General features: G+C 41.5%; 1 protein-coding gene across 1 annotated transcript; it reads right to left on the bottom strand.

Moving 5' to 3' along the window:
- Positions 1 to 212: 212 nt before the first annotated feature.
- Positions 213 to 23,997, bottom strand: hibch (3-hydroxyisobutyryl-CoA hydrolase). Its single transcript, XM_063499838.1, has 14 exons — positions 23,888 to 23,997; positions 23,567 to 23,609; positions 22,444 to 22,575; positions 21,201 to 21,285; positions 21,017 to 21,097; positions 20,818 to 20,870; positions 11,601 to 11,679; positions 5,629 to 5,774; positions 4,464 to 4,550; positions 4,300 to 4,358; positions 3,955 to 4,036; positions 2,966 to 3,085; positions 2,829 to 2,862; positions 213 to 2,207 (listed from the first exon to the last, which is right to left on the bottom strand). Exons 1-14 carry the CDS (start codon positions 23,917 to 23,919, stop codon positions 2,092 to 2,094), a joined length of 1,149 nt encoding a protein of 382 aa, XP_063355908.1. The 5' UTR covers positions 23,920 to 23,997; the 3' UTR covers positions 213 to 2,091.

Here is a 23,997-nt window from a genome sequence, read left to right on the forward strand (position 1 = left end):
GCCTGTGCTACCGAAGCAGGATTTCCTGGCAGTGCTGCAAACAGAACAGAGCACTTGACGTAAAATAAACGTGTTTACTTTGGAGAGTTTATATCTGAGCAGCAGCTTAGTGCTCTCATGCTGATAATCAAGGCACTTTGTAAAGTTACACAAGAACATTTTAGGTCATAAAAAATACCGTCCTCAACAATCAGTTCCTTTAAACACACCCAGTAAAAAACACACAGAATTTCATGTGACCAGCTCTTTTATTGCCCTCTGTTCCAGCACTGAATCTGACTCTGGTTGTTTCATAAATAATGCAGCTGCTGAGACCTAATGATGAGGGAAGTGATTTGATTTCCTCTGAACAAACATCGGGAAAATATTAGAAAAACAAGACATGCATTTCAGATGACTAAAACCAGATTTGCTTTGCTAAATTATGCAGATACATTCAATATCAGTACTAATTTATAGGTTTGTCTTCGAAGTATTGTTTGGATTTGTGTTAGAACACTTTAATTCCCTGTTATACCTAAAAACAACTACAGGTAGCACTTACACTGGTCTGCCACAACATTAAAACCATTTTTCCAGTGCCAGAGAATTTAGGGATATTCCAGAGCAGTGAAGATATTAGTAAATGTGTAATTAATAGTGGGGGGAAAAGGTTTTTGCTTTAAGATGTTAGTCAGACTTGACTGATGAGTCTTGGTAACCATTAACATAAAAAAATTTAAATAATGCTTCAAAATAAATGCTCATATCTCGCCTACAAGTGGCGAGACTTGATTCCAGAAGGACTGTGCTCATATCAGCTCTGACTTATCAGAGGATTCAACTCCTGTGACCGGTGTTAGAATGGCCCATTGGGTCCAGTGGGTTGCCAGGTGGGGCCATAGACTGTATATAAAGATGGGCTTAGCTTAGTTAGGACGTAGTTAGTAAGTTAAAAACTTAAGCCGAAGCACCTTGACATTTTAACCTTTTTTTAATGCCCAGCAGGGGGCGACTCATATGGTGACAAACATGTCTTCTTCTTTTTTTAAAGATAGATGTCCATGAGGAAAAAACCCGGGTGCACGATTGATTTACAAAATCAAAAGACTTTCCTGAACAAGACATGGGTTAAATCACTAGTTTTAAGTCTTTATACATTGCAGTAAACTTGATAGAAAAGCGCAGTATCTTCAGGGACCAGCAGGTGTCTCTGTTTCTCAACCAGATCCACTTTTTGCGCAGAACGTTTAGTTTTAAAAAGTTAAACTGTAAAAAAGTTTAACTCTTTTTGAAGCCTCAAATTAAGGTTTCAAAAAGAGGACGGTGCAAACCAGTGCATGATGTCATGGTGGGTATGCCCATCTTTAATATACAGTCTTTGTTTAGGGTCTCTGTGGACTGAGCTTTTTCCAACAGATTCGATCAATGCGAAAACGTTTAGGAAGCTGCACCTTGTCAGAGCAACATCAAAGTTAATGCCCAAAGGTTTCCCAGCACCGCACTGTAACAAGATGATCAATGTTATCCAGCGTTGAGGGGTTTTAAATGCTGCGGCCTGTATGAGATTAAACATTGGAGAAAAAAAAAAGGGGGGGGAACAGGAAACAGGAAGCTGAGACGATATATGATCTGTATCAGAAGCTGTGACCGCGCTGCAGGACTACAGATGATACTGCTCCGTGTCACATCAACAAACATCCACAGGAAATGTAGTGAAGCACTCAGTGGTGAGATCATTATCCCCTCCCGTGTCCTTGTGCTAATGTAGCACTGCTGTTCTGATCCTTCAACATGCAGCACTGTAATATTACTACTGTACAAACTATGCAGAAAGACTCCACTGCAGAGCAACAGTGCACCAAACTGTCTGCTCCCTCTTCTGCCTGTGAGCATGACTCAGCTGTGGAGACACAGTCATGATTTTTTGTAAAGAATCACCAGAACAACTACTTATTCTACAGCAATAACACGGTTTATGAACAAGGGCTGACACGCTTCCATCCACAGCGGCACGCTCCTCCATAAAAGGATGGGGGGGACAGGAAGTGGCCGGTTAGAGAAGGCTTAGCGGTGTGTTGTTTGAAGTTGGGAGGCAGCTGCTGACCAACTTCACAAAGTCAGGTCCTTCTCACCCAAGGAGGAAAAGCACTGCTCCACCATCTGGTCGGACACCTCCTCCAGTGTTGATGGGTTCCACTTGGGATTCTGGTCTTTGTCAACTAGCACTAAAAACACAGAAATTCGAGTTTAGTGATGCTAAGAGGAACAATAACTAACCCACAGCCTTAGAGGCAAGCATATACTTCTGCAGAGTGATCCGTGATGATAATAATCACTGCTCAGAATCCTTGCTAGTCCCAGCAGACACTTTAAATCTGAACCCAAAAACCAAAGCTGATTTTAAAAAGGCTGATCTCCCCTTCAAGGTTGTCTTTCTGTGCACATCAGGACCTCTTCCAGCAGGCCCAATTTTTCAGATCTCCCCCTGAAGCTCCTAATTTGCCTTTTTGCATGTGTGCATCAGCTAAGCTCCCTCAGCTAAGCTGGAGGAGAGGGAGGACTGGGCTTCTCTGTTCAGACTGGACGAGTGAATGGGTGAGAGACAGGTGCACCAGGAGACGACCTCAAAGAGGAGATCAGCACAGTTTAAATCAGGTAACGTTTTAATCTCTTTATCATTTCCACTTTACTAGGAGGAAGACCACTTTAGTTTACTGATCCTGTAATAATAGAATAGAGCTACAGTGTTTAATATGTTTGGTAAATCTATTTAAAAATAAGTTACAAGACTAAATTTCATACCCATCCTCTTCTGCTTTTGTTTCCCCTGTACTGCAGTGACTTACCGGCTCGAACGCCTTCATAGAAATCACAGCCCCTCTGCAAAAAACACAAACAATGCCTTATCACTCCCTGAAATACATCATCAGAGCTGAAATGTGAGAGCACCTTGGGTTTCAGACTTTACTGTGATGGTTTTTACCATGCAGGCCTGGCTCAGTCGATACTCCATCACCAGCACGTCCTGCAGGCTCAGAGCTGCGCCCGCCTGCAGCTGCTTGAGGGTGATCTTCAGGGACGTGGGAGACATTTTGGACAGAGTCTAGAGGAAGAGAAACCGTTTGTTTGTTTTACTCAGATTTGGCTTCATAATATCAGAACAGTCACAATCTAGGACAAATCGTTCCTTCTGCGGATTCTAACAGTCCCAGCTGTTACTTATACACATATAAACCTCTCAATAACGCCAGGATTTAGTCAGTGACAGCCGAAAGAGAGAAGGAAACTTTTAAAAAGATCATCAGCTCATCATCGAAATGCCCCCCCAAAAAAACCAAGCTCTTTCCTCGTGCCCATGTCCAGACTCTACTTCCTTCTCACACGACAGTATTCAGAGAACATCCTTACATCCAGAAAAAAAATCGCTTACATCACAATTATTTCAACATGTAAATAAAGATTCATTAATAAAAACTGTTTTTTTGTTTGTTTGCTTTGGTCTTGCTGAAGGAGAGAAGATCAAGCTCATGACTTTCCTGGTGAACAGAATTAAGAAGCGGGGTGTGGTAGGTGAGGGAGGGCGGGTCATGTGACTCGTTTAATCTCACTTGACAGTACACGAGTTTATCAGGTGAAGTGGGACATCGCTTTTTAGGCTGTTTGAGGGAATTTTAGTGAATGAAGCCAAGATAATTCACTCTGAAATCCCACTAAAGTGACTTTAGCTCCAGCCAGCAGGGCACAGTGATTAACCTCATTAAGTACTTATTCTCAGGTAACTACTAATTACCAAAATGCACAGCGGAGCCAAATAACACCCCGGCTTCATTCCAGCTCTGTCTGTGGGTTTATCAGAGGGTGGTGTTCACCATCAGCCTCTGAAAGAGTTCATGTTTTAAAGACGCCTGACTGTTGGAACAGAAGCAGCTGGACCGCACTCTACTTGAACTGAGCCGCAGAGGAGCAACACACCTCAGTTTGTTTCTTAGCGAACTCGGAGCCCTCGGTCTTCAGGTTATTCACAATGCCCTCCACACTGCTGGCGCTGAAGAGCCTGACGGGATTTAAAAGGACAAGAGACTGAAAATAAATAAATGGCTGATAGTCTTTAAAAACAGAGCACAAAGAGATTAAAACCAGCACTGAAAGAGTGCATATAAGAGTACATATGGAGCCCTGAAAGCTGATTTCAGGAATACATTTCTCACTAAATAGGGTGTTTCTGTAGATTTTCTTTATCTGTCACCAACAAAAACAGACTCCAGCTCACCTCCTGAACCTAGTTTAAGTATATTTAGGAAGAAAGTCATGGCCCACCTGTCTATATCAGAGAGGTGCTTTTTCAAGATGAAAGGCTTCTCAGCATCCAGACTGCTCTGTGGACAAAGAGCAGAAACAAAGAGTGAGATGCAGTAATGCAAATACACAGCTAGAGTCTAAGCCACATGTTTGTGTAAATGACTGGCTTCTTGGCTTCTAACCTGGCTCTGGTAGGAGTCTAGCACTCTGAAGACATCTTCAGCAGAGGGAGACTTCAAGTCCACGAGCTCCTTCTGCAGGTCTGGGATCTGTTTAATCCAAACGGAAAACGTCAGTCTGCAGCTGATCTGTCGTTTATGATGTGATGTGTAGAAGCTGACCTGTCAGCACATTCACTAAACATAGTTTTATCGTCTAATAAATAAACAGAATGTGAGGATTATTATTCCCGACTAATGAAAAATTTAGGTTATGTTAACTGTACTTCTAGTTTCTCCATCTCTGCGTCATCATGTCTCCATCTCAGTCGTCCTTAATCGCTTCCTGTTTGACTTTGGCATTTTTTTGCGTGTATTGCTTTGTCTTTACTTTCTCCATTTTTCCTTCTTTGCGATTGCCTGCTCTGCCCTCATCCTGCAGTCTCTCAGCTTCTTCTTCCAGCTGCTCCCTTTGCTTCACAGCGGGTCATCTGCTTCCATCTCACCCTATCCCAAGCATCCTCCTCTGTCCCATCAACCTTCTGAATGTCCTCCTTCACTACACTGATGAACCTCCACTGAGGCCTTCATCAGGCCGACCTCAAATACCTCAGATGATACTTAATCTGGAAGTCACCAATGCAATAAAGTCTAAACTATAAATAAAAACAGATGCTAAAACAGTACCTGAAAGTAAAATGGAAAAATCAATCTAGCACTTCAATCGGTAAGCTACCCTCTTAATGAAATTTGACTATCAGACCGCACCGATGATCTTGTTTCTTTCCCCTTGTTCATGTCAGCTCATTGCTCACACTCTGTGCAGATTCCTGTTGTTTTATTTACTCAGATTCAGAATTTTTGTATTTTGGCTCTTCTTGCATCAGCTCATTACCTCCGAGTCCTCTCTCCTGTCTTATGTAACCCTTTGTCTTGTTGCTAAACTTCCACTGAGGTGAGATGTGTTTGTTTCTGCCCAAACCAAGGTTAGAGTCATAAACAACCTGCCACCCACTGCTCTGACCTCATGCCAACAGCAAGAAAAACATAACTGGCCTCTGTGCCAGCCGGTGAATGCTGGCACCGTAAACAAGAGTGAGGGCTCAAGTGAATCAGCATCTGGCTTTCCAGTGCAGCTCTGACCTCACCCCCGCACTTCCAACACCTGAACTGAAAGCTCACACGGTACCTTCTTAGACTCCACAAAGTGAGTGGCAACACCGGCTCTCTGCACATCCCGTCCTTTAAGTCGGAAGCCCGTCAAGGCAAGAAACAATCCCAACTTCCCCTGGAGCCTCGGCAGAAAATAGCCACCTCCCACATCAGGGAAAAGCCCTTTCAAAATAAAATGAAAAGCAGAGTTAATAACAGTTTGCACAGGTTTTTCATGAAAGCAGCATGCCCATTAATCAGTGACTTACACAAGCCAAGCAAGGGTTTTATTATAATGACTTTTCCCTGAGAATAATCAATGGTTTTGTCCTAAAATATCATCCCCCCCTCACTCTAAGACAATTTACATACGGTGGTATTCCAGCAAAAGGCCACTGGCACACTACAAAAGGCCAAATATGCAGCTTAGGAGAATTAATGATCATCATCACAATCTGCAGATTTAATCCGTTCGTTCTGTCCTTTCAATAATGTTTCCATTTGATTTCAATATTTCTGACAGGACACGACAGTCCAGTGCTTACAGCAGGTTCTGTAGTGTGGCGAGAGGAGGGGATTAGATAAGCTGACCTGATTCATGGCTGAAAATGTAATATTATAAATGTGGCAGATTATGGCTGTTGTTCAGAAGGCTGGCAGGGCCGAGTTAAATCTGTTAATCCCGCCTCACGGGGGGTAACGGGGGTTACAGCGTGCTTGTGTGTGTAGATATAAAGATATGATGTAAGTACTGCTAGAGATGCTATTAATACAAAGACACAAGTTTTCCTGGGGGAATAATTAAGTAATCTCAGGCACTGACAGCTACAGCTAAATCATGCCCACGTGATGCTTCAATGATTGTGAACCAGTGCATTTACAGGTCCATATGGAGCCTCGTGTTCACCCGCTTTTGATTACAAGTACATTTTAAAAACAACAGAACCACATCTTCTCTGCTTTTTGCCAACGATCTGTTGGGACTGAGACAACACGCAGTTATTGCCTCGTTAATTATCCATTTTATTGTCGCACATTTTTCAAAGTGACCTTTCTGGAGTAACTATGAGTGTTTGCTTAGTCCAGTTACTTGTATGACTAAGCAACTGGTCTCAGACCGTATATAGACTCATTTTAATGAAAATCAGCTTATAGTTTTGTTGTCCACTGACCTACAACACACACACACAAAAATCAATTTAGCTATTTTTCCTCATAAATATTTACATTTTTTCCTCTCAATTTTGCCTTTTTTCCTTGTATATTCGTCAGTTTTATCAAAATTGTCAGGTTTTGTTTTCCCTCATAAATTTATCTTGTTTTTTTTGCCAGATCAAAGTGACCTTTCTGGCGTGACTATGCATGACTAAGCAAGTGATCGACCTTTGCAGTTTTTACACACACACACACACACACACACACACACACACACACACACACACACACACACACACCTTCCATGCAAACATTTTTCAAACTCTCTTGTACCCTAATCTTGAAAATTCTGACCTTTCTTTGCAATTTTATCGTCCTTTGCCTTAAATCATCTGTTATGATTTCATTTTTAAACTTCAGCGGCTCTGATTTGCCGACAAAAAAACCTCTTTAGTTGACACCAAGATTTTTCATATGCACAAAAAACTCACAAAGTTGTTTGCTGCTGCTTGTTTATGTTTATGTTTGCTATAACTTGTTTTTCATAATTTCGGGGGTAATAAAAAGAACTCACTTTTTCATAGTTTGGCTCTGTTCCTCATGTCTAACCATTTTCCCCCTTCACACAGATGGAGGATGTCATGATGACTTAAAGGGTAATGAGTTTAATTCAATTAGACTGCTACAGACCATTTTATCCATCTAACAGTCATATCCAGACTCCAAAATTTTAATAAGTGGACGCATCCTGTTGTTACAGCACAGCCTTTAATTCTACATCACTAAATTTGCCCCTAATATGAGAACTACATCTCAAACATTTTCAGAGTTTACTGGCACTAAGTTCAAAGCTCCTGCAGCATTTGAAACCCTCTCGTCTAATCCTGGAATACCACAGTGGAAAAAGCAAGATTCAGTCCACAGTGCGACTCTGGTTAAAGTAAACCAGCACAGACGAGAAGCTCTTGAGAGGATTCCTCCCCAGGATCAGGGCTAAAATAAGCTTGTGGGGTCTATAAGGCAGCTGCATTCCAGTGAAAAAGGCAGAAAAAGCTCGTCCCTGATGGAAAATCACACGGTGTGAAGTTCCTGATTACCCGGGGGACGTGCTGATAACGGCCGTGCGGTGACCTGCAAGTCGAGAGCTTTTAGTAAAAACAATCGTGACAATGTTATGACCACGGCAGCTGGGAAGGGGATTAGGCAAGATTTCCTGCTCGTCCTCGCCAAAGTGATGGGAGAGATTCAAAGCAGGAGACTCAAGAAACTTAACGGTGAGGTTAAAATCAAATTATTCTGTGTGCCAATTCAAGAGAGCACACCAAATGAAGAACTGACACTTTAAAACAGATCACATCCAGTGTAGAACATCTTTGCCCCATTATGGCCAATCCTGAGCATGGACGATTGAATTACTGGCCCATTTCCTCCCACTTCTTACTTTAGCCTAGCCTCTGACAAAACCCCAGACAAATATCAGACCACATCGGCGGGAATCTCCTGCTTTTTCTTGCTGCTACGCTCATTTCCTGTCCGCTGACAACATAATCTTCACCCTCCACCTCGCTCTAGACACCAGTCCGACTCCACAGCGCTACACATCAGCAGAAGATTTATTATAAAGTCATAGCCCAGAGTACTTCAGAATAATAAGCCTGACATGCTTCTGTTTGTATGTGTGGGTGTCAAATGAAGAATGGCTTGAGCGTCCTTGGAAGTTTGCACATATGAGGGAGCGAGTGCACGCAATCAATTTATCAGAACCTGAACAGACTCGGAAAAAATGAGCAGTGCCCACGCTGCAAAACCCTTTCCTAATCCACTGACTCCAGGACCAACGTAATAAAACCTGCACAGAACGTTACAAAACACCCTGAGAACCTTTATGAAGACACTGACGACATTAACTGTTCGATCACAGCAACACAAACCCACTGTAACAAATACTTTTACAGTCATATCACTCTGGAAATAGCGTATATGCATTCACAGCAACAGAGCTGTGGTAATCCCAGTGGATTTCATTGACAACATGCTAGTTCACGGTACAATGTCGACTGCATTTCTTGTCACAGATTTGTTACTAATCTCCTCAGCACCTCAGGAGATGACCATCTGTCCACTAGAGACAATTAGCGAGAGAGGAACCTACAAGTTTAGTGTCTCAGTGGCATTTTTCACTGGAGGACCTGCCTCACACTGCAACAGACAAAGATGTCGTACATGGTTCAGCTATGATGCTTTAAAAGATCTTCTAACAGGTTAATGTAGCACTTTTTAGTTGGATCAGATCATTTTCTGGCTCCATATCAGGACACTGTAATCTATTATCTTTAAACTGCATGAAATAATTAAAGAATTTGACCTTCTACAACTCTTCAGCTCTTCAGCCACTAACACACTGAGAGATGATTTTTGCCAAAGGATTCAAAGGATGTGATTTTTATGTTTGCTTCCAAAGACTGTAAAAAGATGGATGTAGGAATACCTTGAACCTGCACTCTTTCTAATGGCCAGCAGAAGGCAAAAAGGCCTCTGGTTTTATACAAGTCCATGAGAAAACTGAAAGTTTCACCAAAAACTTTCATGCTGGATAAAATATGATAATTTTGTTTGACACCTACTGGAGTCAAAAAGGAGAGTTATGCCAGCCAGGCTGGTGCAGGACATGTTACTAGGATGAACAGGATTAGAAATGAGCACATCAGAGGGACAGCTCAGGTTGGGCTGAGATGGTTTGGACATGTGCAGAGGAAGCATAGTGGATAATATGTAGCTTCCAGGCAGGAGGAGAAGAAGAAGACCACAGAGAAAATTCATGGATGTATAGAAGGAGGACACAAGTTTTCTCATTTTTGCTAGAGTGGCTAAATTTAATGTAGCATTTCTTAAAACATATTTTTAGAAAGTTTAGTCAAGAAGTTTAGTAAACTCCTGACATCCACCTGCAGAGCATTGGCCTTTCCTGCTCTGTGACTGTTTGAAGTCCTGGATCTGTCTCTTCCCTTCCCTTCTAGGTGATGCAGTGTGTTTGTTTCCCTATCTCCCTGGAGGCTCAGATAAAAAACACAAGTTTGTGTGTCAGAAGGCAGCAACAGGAGTAGAACAACATACAGCCTGCTTTTCTATCACTGACATGTACGTCTTCCAGGAAAAGACGGAGAGCAGAAGGAGGAAAAGATGAATTATATATGGGAAAAGCAGCCGTTACTGACGACAGCTGCACAGCTGGATCACCTCTCAGTGGGCTCGACTCTTCTATATCAATCTTTTTTACACACAGAAAGTGATGTGCTGTCCAGTGAGTCCACACAGTTACCACTACTGCATTTAACAAGTCCAACTAAACAACCACAGCAACCCATTTAAGGGTTCCTGAACTACTTCCAATTTAAAATACACTATAACACTGCAGCTTCAGTCTCCTATGAATAATCTTCAAGTTTTTTAGTTGGCTTAGAAAAAGAAGTACCACCAAAGGCTGCAGTTCCTCTAATGCCCACTTGAGGCTCTCTACAAAAATGACTCACTCCTCATAGACCCCCACGTTTAAAGGCAGCATAAAACAACATGTTACCGCCTGGTAGAACAACATGTACGAGGGTGATTCCTTTTAAATAATTATAATTCACGCTTCCTTTGCTTGACAGGTGGCACACCTGATTGATGTCTGTTAGGCTTCACATCATCTGTTCTAATCCCTGAACAGGACCTCTTGAACATTTCTGTGTTGGTGACTAATCTTCTGTCTCAGTGATGTGAGCAATGTAACAACACCTGGGTCAACAAATGGTGCAAAAATCACAAAAAAAAAAAATCACATATGATGGAAGCGAATTTACCATGAACTCTTGGTGGCTGCAATTCGCTGAGATACGAAATTAACAGCATTACAGCAATAATAATATAAAGGAACAAATCCAAGAAGTTTGTATTTAAGGTAAATTATTTTATTAGTCTGTTAGCATTTATCATACCTCTGTGTTGCACCTGTACAGTTCATGGATGGAGCCAGCTAACCAGCTAGCAATTCAAAATGTTCATTCTTTCTAATGGCCAGCAGGGGGCAGCACCCGGCTCTCTTACTCCATGTCCTTTCCTCATGATTTATGGGTTCAGTCACTAGTTTCAGGTCAAACTGAACAAAATTTTAAGTTAATTTTGCAAATTATGGTCATAAGGGAAGATTGCCCAGAGTATTTTCATTGGCTAACAACCTGTCAATCACAAGTCGCTGGCCAATGAGCATGCAGTGGCCTCAGTTTCTCAGTCAGACCCACACCACGCTTGTCACGCTCAAGATGGTGACAGTGAACATGCCCCGCTTGTTTATTCTGCTGTTAGCACAGCACTTCACTCTCTTGTCCATATTGAATTACTTTTGGCTCCAAAAAGATAAAATGGTGGCAGATAAACTGCAGCCCAAAAACAACTGGTGACATCATCATCATCTTATCTACCGCCTTAAATAGTTATAAAGACTAAATATTCCTATTTTTAGATTACTGAGCTTCTGTTTTCCAAACTATCTGAAAAGGTTTTTTTGTGATTTTTAGCATTGCTGAAGTTTAAAGGCTTAAATGCTGGACTCACTTTTCCACCCTGCCCATTTTAGCAGTTCATTTTCAACACTTATTTAGGGATGAGGTCATCAGCAAACAGCACTGAATGCAAATCACTCTTCTGCTCGTGTTTGGCTCTCCAGCTTCAAATGCAGACAGACCTTGTATGTGAACTGGGCCCAGCTTGAAATCATTGCTCCTACATAATTAATATTCTAGATATACACTCCCACTGATGTGGGCCAACCCTTGCCACTGAGCACTCCCTCAATCAGGCAGATCGCGGGCTTACCGATGGCAGTCTCTGGCATCGCAAACAGCGTCTTCTCAGTGGCCACTCGAAACCGTCCGTGAACTGAGAGACCCACGCCCTACAGGTATAAGAGAACACATTTTAAAATAATTAGAGAAATAAAATAAAAGTCATATGATAGAGTAAAATTTAAAAAAAAAAAAAGAAAAAAAAAGGAGGGATCAGTGTCATTAATGACCGTCACCTCTACAGAGAGCTGGAGACTCAGATGAAAATTGGCTGAAAAAAGTAAACCAGGCTAACCTGTCAAGAAAGTGTGTGTGTGTGAGTGTTTAACTCATGCAGCTCCCAGCAGGGAGAGAGGTGAAGGCTAATGAGCAGTGTTGGCCAGAGGACATTTCCAGCACAGTAAGGAGTATGTGTGTGTGTGTGTGTGTGTGTGTGTGTGTGTGTGTGTGTGTGTGTGTGTGTGTGTGTGTGTGTGTGTGTGTACGGGTTCGTACTATCCTGGTGGGGACCAAAATCTGACTTTTACTATCCTGGTGGGGACTTTCTGCACCGTGGGGACCAAAATCCAGGTCCCCTCGGGGTTGAAAGCAATTTTCACACTCAAAATGCGGTTTTACTGTCAGGGTTACAATTAGGTTATGGTTAGGTTTAGGGTAAGGGTTAGGGTTAGGCATTCATTTTTAATGGTTAGGGTTAGGGTAAGGGGCTAGGGAAAGCATTATGTCAATGGGATGTCCCCACGAGGATAGCAAACCAGACATGTGTGTGTGTGTGTGTGTGTGTGTGTGTGTCTGTATGATATTATAAGGTTGCCTTGGAAACAACATCCCCTTGCATACCTGAATGCATATGACCATGCAGATAGACAGGAAAATTACACTACCTGATTGTTCATTATAACTGAAGTACCTGTCAATTGGAAGCTTTTATTTTGAAGGTCAAATATATATCTGCAATAACAGTGTTAGACGTTTAAAGAAAACACTGCTCAATCCAAAAAAAAAAAAAAACAACACATAAAAATGTTTATTGTGTAAAAGCTGCTGGTGTATCTCAGTTCATCCCAATGCAGAGTCTCTGTTGGTGGCGGGTTATGGCGTTTGCTGTTGTAACGTTCAGGCTTCAACACTCTCGCCTCTCACTGACTTTGTCTAATTACACACATGTCAAATTCACAAAGGAATGAGTAAATGGCTCTTACAGGGCTGGATTTTACCCCAAACTACAATCTTTTCTCAACTCTAACTGGGTAGTTTTTATTACCTGAGCTTGATCATCAACTGATCAATTAAAAAAAGCAACATCAAGTGCAAAACACAACAGAGTCCAGTCTGCTGTGTTCCGTTTAAAGTCGGATATCAGAAATCCTGAGGTCTCAGTCCGAATTTGCAACTGGATCACTTCTTAAAATCTGACATTCTACTCAAAAAGTTGGAGAAGCCAAACCAACGCTGACTTTGTTGATGAATTGCTGAATGGCTCTAGCTTGGCACGGAGAAAGCTTTACTGGAACATGTTCAAGTTGGGTGTGACGTCACTCCCAGCTCTGACATCCAAAGTTAAAAAGATTACGGCATAATGCGACTGCCATCACTCCAACCTCTTAATGCGGACTTTGTCAGGACCGTCACCTCTTGGCGGTCAGTACTTCCACAGTAGCTCTGTCAAAGTGCCAACGCCAAAAATGACACGACGGATGTGAGAATGTGTCGATCCACAACATACAAAACTGTAATTTATGTGGACAGCAACAATAAAAAAAGATATAAAAACAGGAAGCGATACACAAACCCTCAAAATCAGGATTATTTAACTTGAGGACTCACTCGCTCCATTATCATGATGGAAACCTTTAGCAGTGGACTCCCCAAATTAAAAGACCCCCATTGATAAATTCAGGGATCTGCCTTAATGAGTTTGGGTTTGAATGTGTAGCAGACTCGGTGTACACAGTTCTTCTGCTCTCATTACACCAGTGTATTAATACAGCCCACAATCCTGACTTTATGAATGTGGGCTTTATGATTACACTCGTGGCTTTTCATCAATAAAATAGTTTAAATCTGTGTGACATTTAACCGATGCCGACATCCTGTGATGTGTCGGGTAGTCGATATAACGCAGACCAACATTCGTTGTTAACTAACCACCAGTAATTCTTAATTAAACCACAGGACTGGTGTCACAATACAGTCTAATAAGGGCCAACCTTTTTTTCAGTGTCTGAAGATTCTATATATATAAAGGATCATGTTTGAATAACAGATATAAATTTAAACTTCACACCTTTTTTTACCTGACAATTATATGATGTAATTCCTTGAATGTCGGGATGGATCTGTTATTACTTGGTCGTCTGCAGCCTGTACAAAATCCAGCAGCTCGTCTTTAGTCAGGGAAGAAATGCCGTTGGTCACACCTTCACGTGTTCATGTTTTTAAAGAGTCTCGCTGGTTTGGTGCCACCCTACTTAAGAGACCTTTTACAGGTTTGTGGTTTTTATTGTGTATTTTCGGGTATATTCATAGTCTGCTTAATGACTCTTGTGTATAATGTATGTATGTGTTTTGTACAGCCTGTGCAGCATTTTGGTCAGCTGAGGTTCTTTTAAATGTGGTACAGAAATAAACTAAATTAAATCCATGGCTTTAATTTAGTGGTAACTAGAACATACAGAAAAATAAGGTTTTTCAGCTTTTTCCCTGCACAAGTTACAGTCCTACTATTCCCTTGTGAGTCAATGTAGCAACATGACTGGCTGATATTTCCTCTTTCAATTGATGGCACCATCCAGCATCTTAACATTTCAGAATTATCCGTCTGATTTCTATTCGGGAGTTTATTTCTTTATTTTTTGGCACCTTGTTGTCTCCTCTTACTGTATATGCACTCTATGACTCAGCACCACTAAAGATCAATCATGCTGTCATTTAGTGCAAAGTAAAGGTTGTTACCTGCTGAGGGATCAATCACAGCCAAAACAACAGCAGCTGATTGATTACAGCTGACAAACTGTCTTTATCTTGATCTCAGCGATCAGCAAAAGAGAGTTCAGAGCTGGACAGCAGCGCTGCTGGATCTGCCTCACAGCAGAGAGATAAACGACCACAGGGGAATAAAAATATCTGATCACTGGAGACTAAACAGGCCTCTGCCAAGAGAAGTTGCTCCTCTGGAAGACCCAGAACCCAAAAACCTTAAAAAACACCATTGGGGACACAGGCCTTTGCATTTATTTCATGATGACATTTCAAAAAAAAGTTAAGGATGGATTTACATGAGAATTTTTCCAGAGGTGAGGCTTTGCCCCACTCAGAAGTGGGTCATTCATTATAAATATACTGAATTTTAAAAAGTTCCCACCAGACCCCGTCAAGCTGATTTTTTTTTCTATGCATGCAAAATTTCACTGTCATACTATGAATATTTTCAAACTTTCAGGTCTTCAAAGTACATACAGGTAAGCTGAAATTTTGCACCTTTTCTTTTTTTCTTCCAAGCATTTTATCGGAGACACCAACATGCAGAGACTCTGTGTGATCCAAACTTGCTCAGGACCTACAATGGTTTGATCGATGTGACACAGCTAAACTTCCAGTGCTTGTTTCTGTTCCTCCGCATCACAGACATTAAAGTGGTGATGTTTATCCAAACTCTCTATGTTTATACACAATCATTCATTTAATCGTGGGTAATTATTAATCTCTGGCTCCGTTTCAAAGCGTCTCTTTTATCCATTATCCCCTGCCCTTCCCTGATCCTAGTTATACCGGATGTAAAACAAACAAGAGTGGTTACGGTTTGCAGTTGTAGCATCTATTCTCATGGTGATGTGTTCGTAAGAACTCTGTGCAGTTTAACTTTTACTTCCATCTACAGCTGTGGAAGCTATATGAAGCTTCAAGTGTAAACTATGCTCTTTAACTGGCACTTTTTATTACATGGTATGGGAGTGCCCTGGAATGACTACTTTGTGGAAACAGTCTGGTTTTTAAAAGCCATAAATCGGTTTTTGGATGGCAACAACAGTTGCTCACTTTTGTTATCTTGAGTTGTCCACTGCATGTATCTATGGGTCCTAAAGACAACATGTTTAAACTTTGGGCTCAGAAGGTGGAGAGGGCTTACGTACTGAAAGACCCACCTCCTATTCTTTTCATACCTCTCCGTTCATCTCCTCCAGACCTCCTTTCTTTGGGGTTTGTGTTTGTTTGTTTAATCTGTGTGAAGCTCTTTGGTTTCACTGTTTCCATGTTGATGTTTGTTACAAATGTAATTACAAAAAAGAAATTGAATTTACATTTCAACAAACGAGCGAGTGCTCCTCTCATCTGCATCTATTTTTAGAAACCAGATGAGTCATGTAGAGCGACGTGACCTTGAACTATAAGACTGATGTACCGAGTAAATCACGGTATCAAATTCAGCCAAAGAGCAGAAATAACATAACCTGAAAATAACTGTGGGAAAGCTTACTTCTTTTAAGAAGAAAAAGAAAGACAAATGAGAAAAAGAAGGATGGCTGAAAGCAGCCTGTGGAACAAGGGGCCGTTTAATCACATTACTCGAGTTTCACCATAAAAGTAGTGGAATACTGCGAAGCGCTGGTGTAGAGCCTTATAAGAACATGTCTCCAGATCCTCCTGTAAACAACGCCAATTTGTCAGCAGACGAGCGTGTTTACAACTTAAAAATTTACAACTTGGCTGGTGAAGCTTAGAGTGCTGAAGATTCCTGAAGCCCTCTTTAGGATATCTGGGTTATTATGACGTAGTTGTCACACAAATTTGGCTTTGCATAATCAGAAATCAGTAGGTGAGACTGTGAGTGAGAGTGGACAGTCTGTTACTTACACACCAAGTGACAGAAACAACAGTTGAGTTACTTTCCACATCGCTCTCACTCACAGAATTCCCCTTTAAAACAACTGCACAGGCTCTGGATGAAAAACGAAAACCTTAAAACAGAGATTAAAAACCTTGTAGGCACTCCTTTCATGAGGCTATCAGGAAAAATGTAAACAGGAACTCTTTACTCCAAGGAGACAGAGATCAGAGTCATGCAGCTCTGGGCAAATATCTATCAAACGGGCAGCACTCCCCTTTACGAGCCATCTTAAATACAGAGTGTTCTCACTATGTAAATGTTTGAAATCTAAAGTGCAAGCACAGAAGGACAGGGACGCAGTGTCTGCTCAAACAAAGCACGGTGGATTAATAAGGAGCATTCACAGACCTTAATTCAGTGGATTTTAAACAAGGTGAGCATCGACTGATGTGCGCGAGATGTGATGGGATAATCAAACAGTTTGTCTCTGACTGCTATCTGACCAGCCTTTTGCTCCCTGGTGGTTTGTTATCGCTAATGTAATAAGAAAATCCGTTCTTTGCGGGGGTTCTGCCCTGAGCTTGGAGCAGATCTGGGAACAGGGGCCTCTTGGACTTGTCCTTATATAGAGCTGCCCCTTTCCATCCAGTTATGCACATTAAACAGCAACCACCGTCAGGATGGTTTGCTCCGACATTAGTGTCGCCTCAGTGCTGACGTGACACGTTGAAGAGGTCGACTTCAAATCGCTTTAGTTCCAGAGACATAACTCATCACATAGAAGTGATTTCTCTGTGTGGAAATCACATGATTCAACAAACATCACAGTTTTTGATGGGCTGATGACCAGAGCTGACTTCTAAAAACCACACAATGCAGCACGCATGAGATCCATCCAGCATTTTACTTCATGCTGTTGTTCTGACACACAAATTACAGCTTCTGTCAGTCTTGGATAACATCATCATCATCGTGGCTGTCTAAACACAGAGCAAGCCAGGAAACAAGATGATTTCTGGTTCACAGCTCTGAGGATTCATCTTCCTGTAAAATGTACTCCATAAAAGTGGAAGCAAGGTGTTATAACTTCAACATAATAATGCTCGGAAACTCAGGTGCCACTTTCAGGACGTTTACTGACCACTTTCGGAAACATCCACAGTTAGCCACAACACATACAGGAACCTGTTTCCCACATAACATTCTGATGGGGAAAACCCTGAAAAACCTCTGAAGGTTCCGGGGTGCAAGGCCCCCAAACATACATTAACACCAATACTCTCTACAACACAAGCAATATTTATTTATGTAGTTTATAAAAGTGCTTTAAAGAAAATAATCTGAGATAATGATAAATTTAGAAAGTGGGTAAAAGAAAAAAAACATTCAGACAAAGACTGTTCAATGCTCTGTATGTAAAGCTGAGGATTTTAAACTGGAACCAAGTAAACTAGTGAGCCAGTGAAGGGACATGAGCAAATCAGGGGACCGTCTGTTGGAGCTACTGAGGTGATTTAGGGCAGATTTACTGAGCTCTTCAACAGAAACTGTACATCTTAATTTAATAACATTTCTCAGGTGAAAAACTTGATATCAGCAACAAATAAGTGCTAATATTAAATTTCCTGTCCCAAAGACAGCAGATATAAAATGAATAAGAGGGGACTCAGGTCTGAGCCCTGTGGGACACCACAGGAAAAGAAAAAAAAAAGGGGGGGGGATTAGTAGAAAAAACCTGCAGAAAGGCTGAGCATCTACTTGTTGGAGTCAAAACCAAATGTTTTCCAGATGGTTTTGACCAAACCATCTGGAGTTTGAGCAGGTCAGTCCCATCTCAGGGTCCACTGAAACTTTGCATTACATCTGTCGTTACAGACAGGACTAAGATGTCTTCCACACCCACAGTTTTATTCAACGTTGCTCTTCCAGTGATTTGATTCTTGTTGTTAATTCTCCTTTAGCAGCTTTTCTTTTCATGCTAATGAGGTTTTATGTTCATTACAACAATAAAGTTCTCGATCCAAAATTAAACACTGTTTAACGTCTGATGAATCTGACTGAAAGAGTGTTTGTTGAATAAATTCTGGAAAGACCGACAAGACAAACACCAGCACATTTTCTCTGCTTGTCTCCCACCATCCATGACTGTAATCTGTTTTCACTCCCAATGTAACTGGGATCACTGACGTAATGCATTCCCTAACCCTAACCTCACCTCAGAGTGGGTCTGTTGTGTTATTTTGGATGGTAGAACCAGTTTCAAGTTAAAGAAAATGAGGTTTGTGTGGGTATAAGTAAGTTCTGTGAAACTAATGCTCTAAATGTTCTGTCTTGAAAGGTTTTTTTTTAAGTCTTGCCTGTGTATGATGTAAGATGGATTTAATATTTTCATTTCAGGCCAAGAAACTCCACCCTTATTTAAACCTACTGATTATGAGGGGTAGCCGATCAGAACAAAGCTAGCTTACTGGGGGAGAGGCTAAAAAAAAAAGCACCAAAGGGCCCAGACCAAAGTCCAATTAACCCTTGTTCCACTTTGAGGATCCACTGCTACTTATATTTACAGAGAAGCACTGGATTTCTGTACTGTAGGTACTTCCCAGCCTCCAACCTGGATCTTCTGCTTGTAAGGTGAATGTGTTAACCACTACACTTTCAAAATGCAAACACAGGTGCATGAATATGAACTCTCACTACCTGGTAGAGCTGGGCGATAGAACGATAATGATATGTATTGCGAAATAACTTTTTCTCGATAGAAAAATTTAACTATTGCGATAGGCCTCATTTCTCTTGTCCTCTTAAAAAAAAAAAAAAAAAAAAAAAAGAACAGCCAATCCAAATTAAGTAGCGCAGAGCCTAACCAATCACAGCCGCAGCGTCACGTCACGTGACTTGTTATGTACAGCACAAGTGCCAAGGCGCACATGTGTATTTGTTTTTGCAGCCGGGCTGCCCAGGTAATGAAGGAAATGAGTTTGCCGACTAGAGAAAAATCAACCGAGAGCGTGAGCGAAGGTTACCGAAGAAAAAAACATAATGGTTCCAATTCCGGAGAGATTGTCGAATGGAAGGGCCACAGAAGTTCCGTAGTGTGAAGGTATTTCGGCTATTTCAAGTCTGACAAAAAACAGAGTAGCGCGCACTGTAAATTGTGCCGAAAGCAAGTCTGGAAATACAATAAACCGGTGCATGCTCAATCTCTGACTGAAAGTGCTAATTCGTCATTCGGCTTTTGTCAGACTAAAGTCACTGTTAAAACTGTTTGAAAAGCTAAGCTATACAACAAGGAGAGATTGACAATTTCCTTTTAGTTCTCAGTTTATTTGATATTGAAAAAAGTTAGTCAATTTTGTCTGTTCTTCTGTAAAACGAACTAAGATTTATTTTTAGAATTAAAATTTTGTTTCTAAGTGGAATTGACAATTTAGTAGTTTGTTTTGTTTGTTCTATTTTGAAACTTAAACGCTTTAGCAGCTGCATTTTGTGTAGTTTGCAATATTTGCCTTTATTTATCTGAAACTGAAGTTTCATGTTCCTTAAGTACATCTACCCTGTTAAACTTATTATGGGAAATAAATATTTAAATTAAAACAAGCTGCTAATTATTTCACATTTTACTTGTGAGCAACGGCACATTTAAATCTTACAAATATAGTTATTTGGCTTATATCGTGATATATATCGTTATCGCCTGAAATGATAAAAACATATCGTGATATGAAAAAATCTTATATCGCCCAGCTCTACTACCTGGTATCTCCATCAATATACTGTAATTAATAACAGGCCTCCTTTAATGATAAAACTAAGTCCTAATTATCAAACTTCCCCCTAAATATGTGAAGAGCAGCCTTAATGCCCTTTCACCAGTCATTTCAGACCTAAACTGGTCCTTACAACAGTAGCAAAGCACACCCACACATATGCACACAGACAAGGTCGTGATGACTAATGAGCCAGTGGGATACTGGCTGCTGTGAGCGACCTCGGTGACACCTCAGGAGTGACATCACCATCAAGGTCACATCAGAGATTCAAGCCTCACAGCATCTCCTGTAACCAGGAGAGTTGAACAGTTACACAGCAGATAAACGTGCATGTGTGCAGCTCTGCATGTATGACACTACACTAAAAGTACCAGCTCATATCCACCCAAATCTGACACCTGGAGGGAAAGACCAGTGGCAGCAACAATGATTTGTCACTTCACATTTCATCCAATCAGAGGCCACCTTGCCACAGGCAGCAGGTAGCAGGAGCAGATAAATCTCTACTGACACCTACTGGCAGACTTTCACATAACATTTCATGAGAAAAAAACAAACAAAAACCGTTTTTCATGCCTACAATTCATGCCAGTAATGGCAAACAGTATCTATCCTGAACTTTATAATACAGGATAAAAACTCAAACTCACCCCTCCCATTGTTATGCCATCAATAAGGGCAATATATGGCTTCCGGTACGATCCTTGAAAGAAGAAATAAAATGTATAAGAACAATGTGAAGCTGCCAGAGTGTTTGGATAAGTGAATGAAAACAGACAGGTAACACTTATATTAAAAAAATAAATAAATACATACATAAAATAAAATCAAATAAAATAAAATGCATACCAATAGCATTGTTCAGAATATATTCCTCACGAAAGAAGTCCTGGGCAAGAGAGTCTCCGACCTTCCCGGCTTCTGTTACAGCTGAGAGGGGAAAAAAAGAAGATAAAAACAGTAATCGGTCACACAGGTCAACATAAAAACTCATCTGAAACTGATACCTGAACCTTGAAGGCAGCTTGCTTACCTCTAATGTCTCCACCTGCACAAAAAGCTTTGTCGCCTGCTCCTTTAATGATCACGATGTCCGTCTCGTTGTCGCTTTCCCATTTCTAGATTCTCAAACAAGGCAAAACACAGTTTTTGTTTACAGGAAATCTTCCTTTATTCAAAAACCTGCCTTAAAGTTATCGTTATTAAGTTATAGAGACTGCATGAGCAGCTACATCTGTGGTTTAAAGAGTGTGAAAAGGGGTCTTTGTACAAAAATACAACCAAACATCTTCAGGACAGGTGAACCTGACAGATCTTTCACAATGTCGAACTACACATCGGTAAAAAAATGAAAGGAAAAGAAAAAACCTGTGCTCAGTGTGCTTCTTCAGTACTTGTTCATCCAAGTTTCTGGAATGCTACCGGAAGGATGAACACTACTTCTTCTTTTGTTGCTTCCTTTAGGGCAGGGGTGTCGAACTCCAGGCCTCGAGGGCCGGTGTCCTGCAGGTTTTAGATATCACCCTGGGTCAACACACCTGAATCAAATGATTAGTTCATTACCAGGCCTCTGGAGAACTTCAAGACATGTTGAGGAGGTCATTTGGCATTTAAATCAGCTGTGTTGGCTCAAGGACACATCTAAAAGCTGCAGGACACCGGCCCTCGAGGCCTGGAGTTCGACACCCCTGCTTTAGGGGTTGCTGCAACGTGTCATCTGCCTCCATCTCATCCTCTCCCTACCATCCTCCTCTGTCCCACATGACCTCCTCCTTCACTACATCCAAGAATCTATTCTGAGGTCTTCCACTTTTCTTCCTTTCTTTCAGCTCTTTATTAAACATTATTTGTCCAATATATCTACTATCCCTCCTCTGCACATGTCCAAACCATCTCAGCTTTGCTTTTCAGACTGTCCCCAAACTGCCCAGCTCCCACATTCTCAGTTTGAGACTGACATCATGGAGATATTTGCTCCATAATAAGGAAATAATGGCATCCCACAGCCCGCTGATAGCCTCATTTCATCCTTTTTTCCTTTTCATCCCTGTGAGTTGTTCATGCTGTAGATATAAAGAAGTGGTTGCGGTACTTTAGCATCTATGGAAGAGGAGTAAGTATTAACGGAGTAACTGTTCTGTTTTGGAGTTTAGGTGACAGGAAATTTCAAACATCTCAACACATCTTTGATCGCTCAGGACCTGGTGGTGCGCGGACAAGGAAAGGTCAAGATTTTTCTTTTAATTCGTCACATACCAGATTTTGATACTACATACCTTGAGCTGGGGGTAGATTTGCCGGATCATGGTAAGGTTGAGGGCATTCAGGACTTTGGGTCTGTTCATGGTGATCACACCGGTTCTGCCCACTTTCTCCAGGAGAACCTCCGGTTCTGCATGACTCGACATCTGATGTAGAACAGAGACAGGAAACCTCTACAGAAATATCTCAAAAACACTGAAAAACAAACACATTTCAACATCCACTCATCCAGGTAATGAGGAAGCAGTACAACCAAATGTTGGGGATCAGGATCCAGGAGGCTCCCTGATGCCCAACACTCTTCAAATCCTTATAGTGTGGAGGAGTAGTGGCTCTACTCTGATCCTCAATCATTTAAACAAATCAGGACGGCGCAGTTGGTTGGACCCTGTAGATTCTGCTGCACAGCCTCTTAACAGGTTATGGCCCCCAGACTGACAGCAGTACTTGGCTCTGATTTTAGAGAAGTTCAGTCCAGCTGTGAACCCATAGTGCAGCTCAACTTGCTGCTGTTACCTTAAACTCAGCTTGGATGTGATTTGGGGATGGCTGGGATTTAAAGCGATCACCTTTTGTGTTTGCTGGCCCTATATTTTTTTCTTGTTGCCTAAAAAAATACTCTGGGTGATTTTCCTTTGAAGGCTGAAACCTGTACACTCTTCAGCAGTTGGTTCTCCTCGTTTTTGCCAGCAGATACTTGTTTGTGTTGTTACTCATTACTAGTTTAAGTTTTTTTAAACTCAATGACATCAAAACAAATTTTTCTCTTGCACCTTCCCTCCGGCTTATCCTGCAAACTTACGGTTCTCCCCTTTAAACGAGCCAAGCTAAAGGCCATCATCACTTCAATAGAGGGAAGAGTCGATGCATGAAGGTTACTGATAGGTATGACTAATGATTAAAACTGATAAGGTTTCATTGATACGAATGCCATTACCAAATCTACTTACTGATCCAGTTCCCTCACTGATTTATTTATGATTTATTACTCCAGTAACCCCCAGTATTTCCAACATGAACCACAAGAAAGATGTAGTAAACTCAGCAGGGAAGCAGATTCTGTGTTCCTGCGCATGTCTGATGTGAGTGAAATAATCAGAGGAGGCAGTGGATCATGCTGCTGCTACAACTTCTCACCATGTGAGCCTGGATTCGCTGCAGCCTGCAGAGGGACCTCAGTCTAGAGGAAACAGCAAACACACGGAGCATTGATGACGGTTAATAAGCAGATCTGAATTAACTGGTTCAAATTACACCGCGACGATGATGGCAGCAGATACCCCGGCTACAAACACACAACCAGTCCCAGCAGGTGAGTGCAGGAAATCAGCCAACAGCCTTATCATGGTGAACAAACCAGCTGGGACACTTTAGTGTATCTACTTGTGCCGTCCATAGCTCATTTATGAGCAGAGACGGAAAAACAAGCCGGCTGCACCTCCCAGGTGAGGCTCGTACCTGTACGCAGACGTCAGGATGGTCAGGGACATGATGATTTTTGACCTGTGCCGCGGGGTCAATAGCAGAACCTCTACAGCCTCGAGTTTCTACGTTTACTTCCTGGAAGC

Source organism: Pelmatolapia mariae, linkage group LG16_19 (genome assembly GCF_036321145.2).
Source record: "Pelmatolapia mariae isolate MD_Pm_ZW linkage group LG16_19, Pm_UMD_F_2, whole genome shotgun sequence".
Classification (NCBI taxonomy): Eukaryota; Metazoa; Chordata; class Actinopteri; order Cichliformes; family Cichlidae; genus Pelmatolapia; species Pelmatolapia mariae.

Excerpts from the sequence above, each read along its gene's own strand:
- hibch (XM_063499838.1), bottom strand. The coding sequence starts at position 23,919 with ATGTCCCTGACCATCCTGACGTCTGCGTACAG. Across the intron at positions 11,680-20,817 it reads ATGGCATAACAATGGGAGGG|GGCGTGGGTCTCTCAGTTCA; the intron begins GTGAGTTTGAGT and ends TTATACCTGTAG. Across the intron at positions 5,775-11,600 it reads GATGCCAGAGACTGCCATCG|GGCTTTTCCCTGATGTGGGA; the intron begins GTAAGCCCGCGA and ends TTATTTTGAAAG.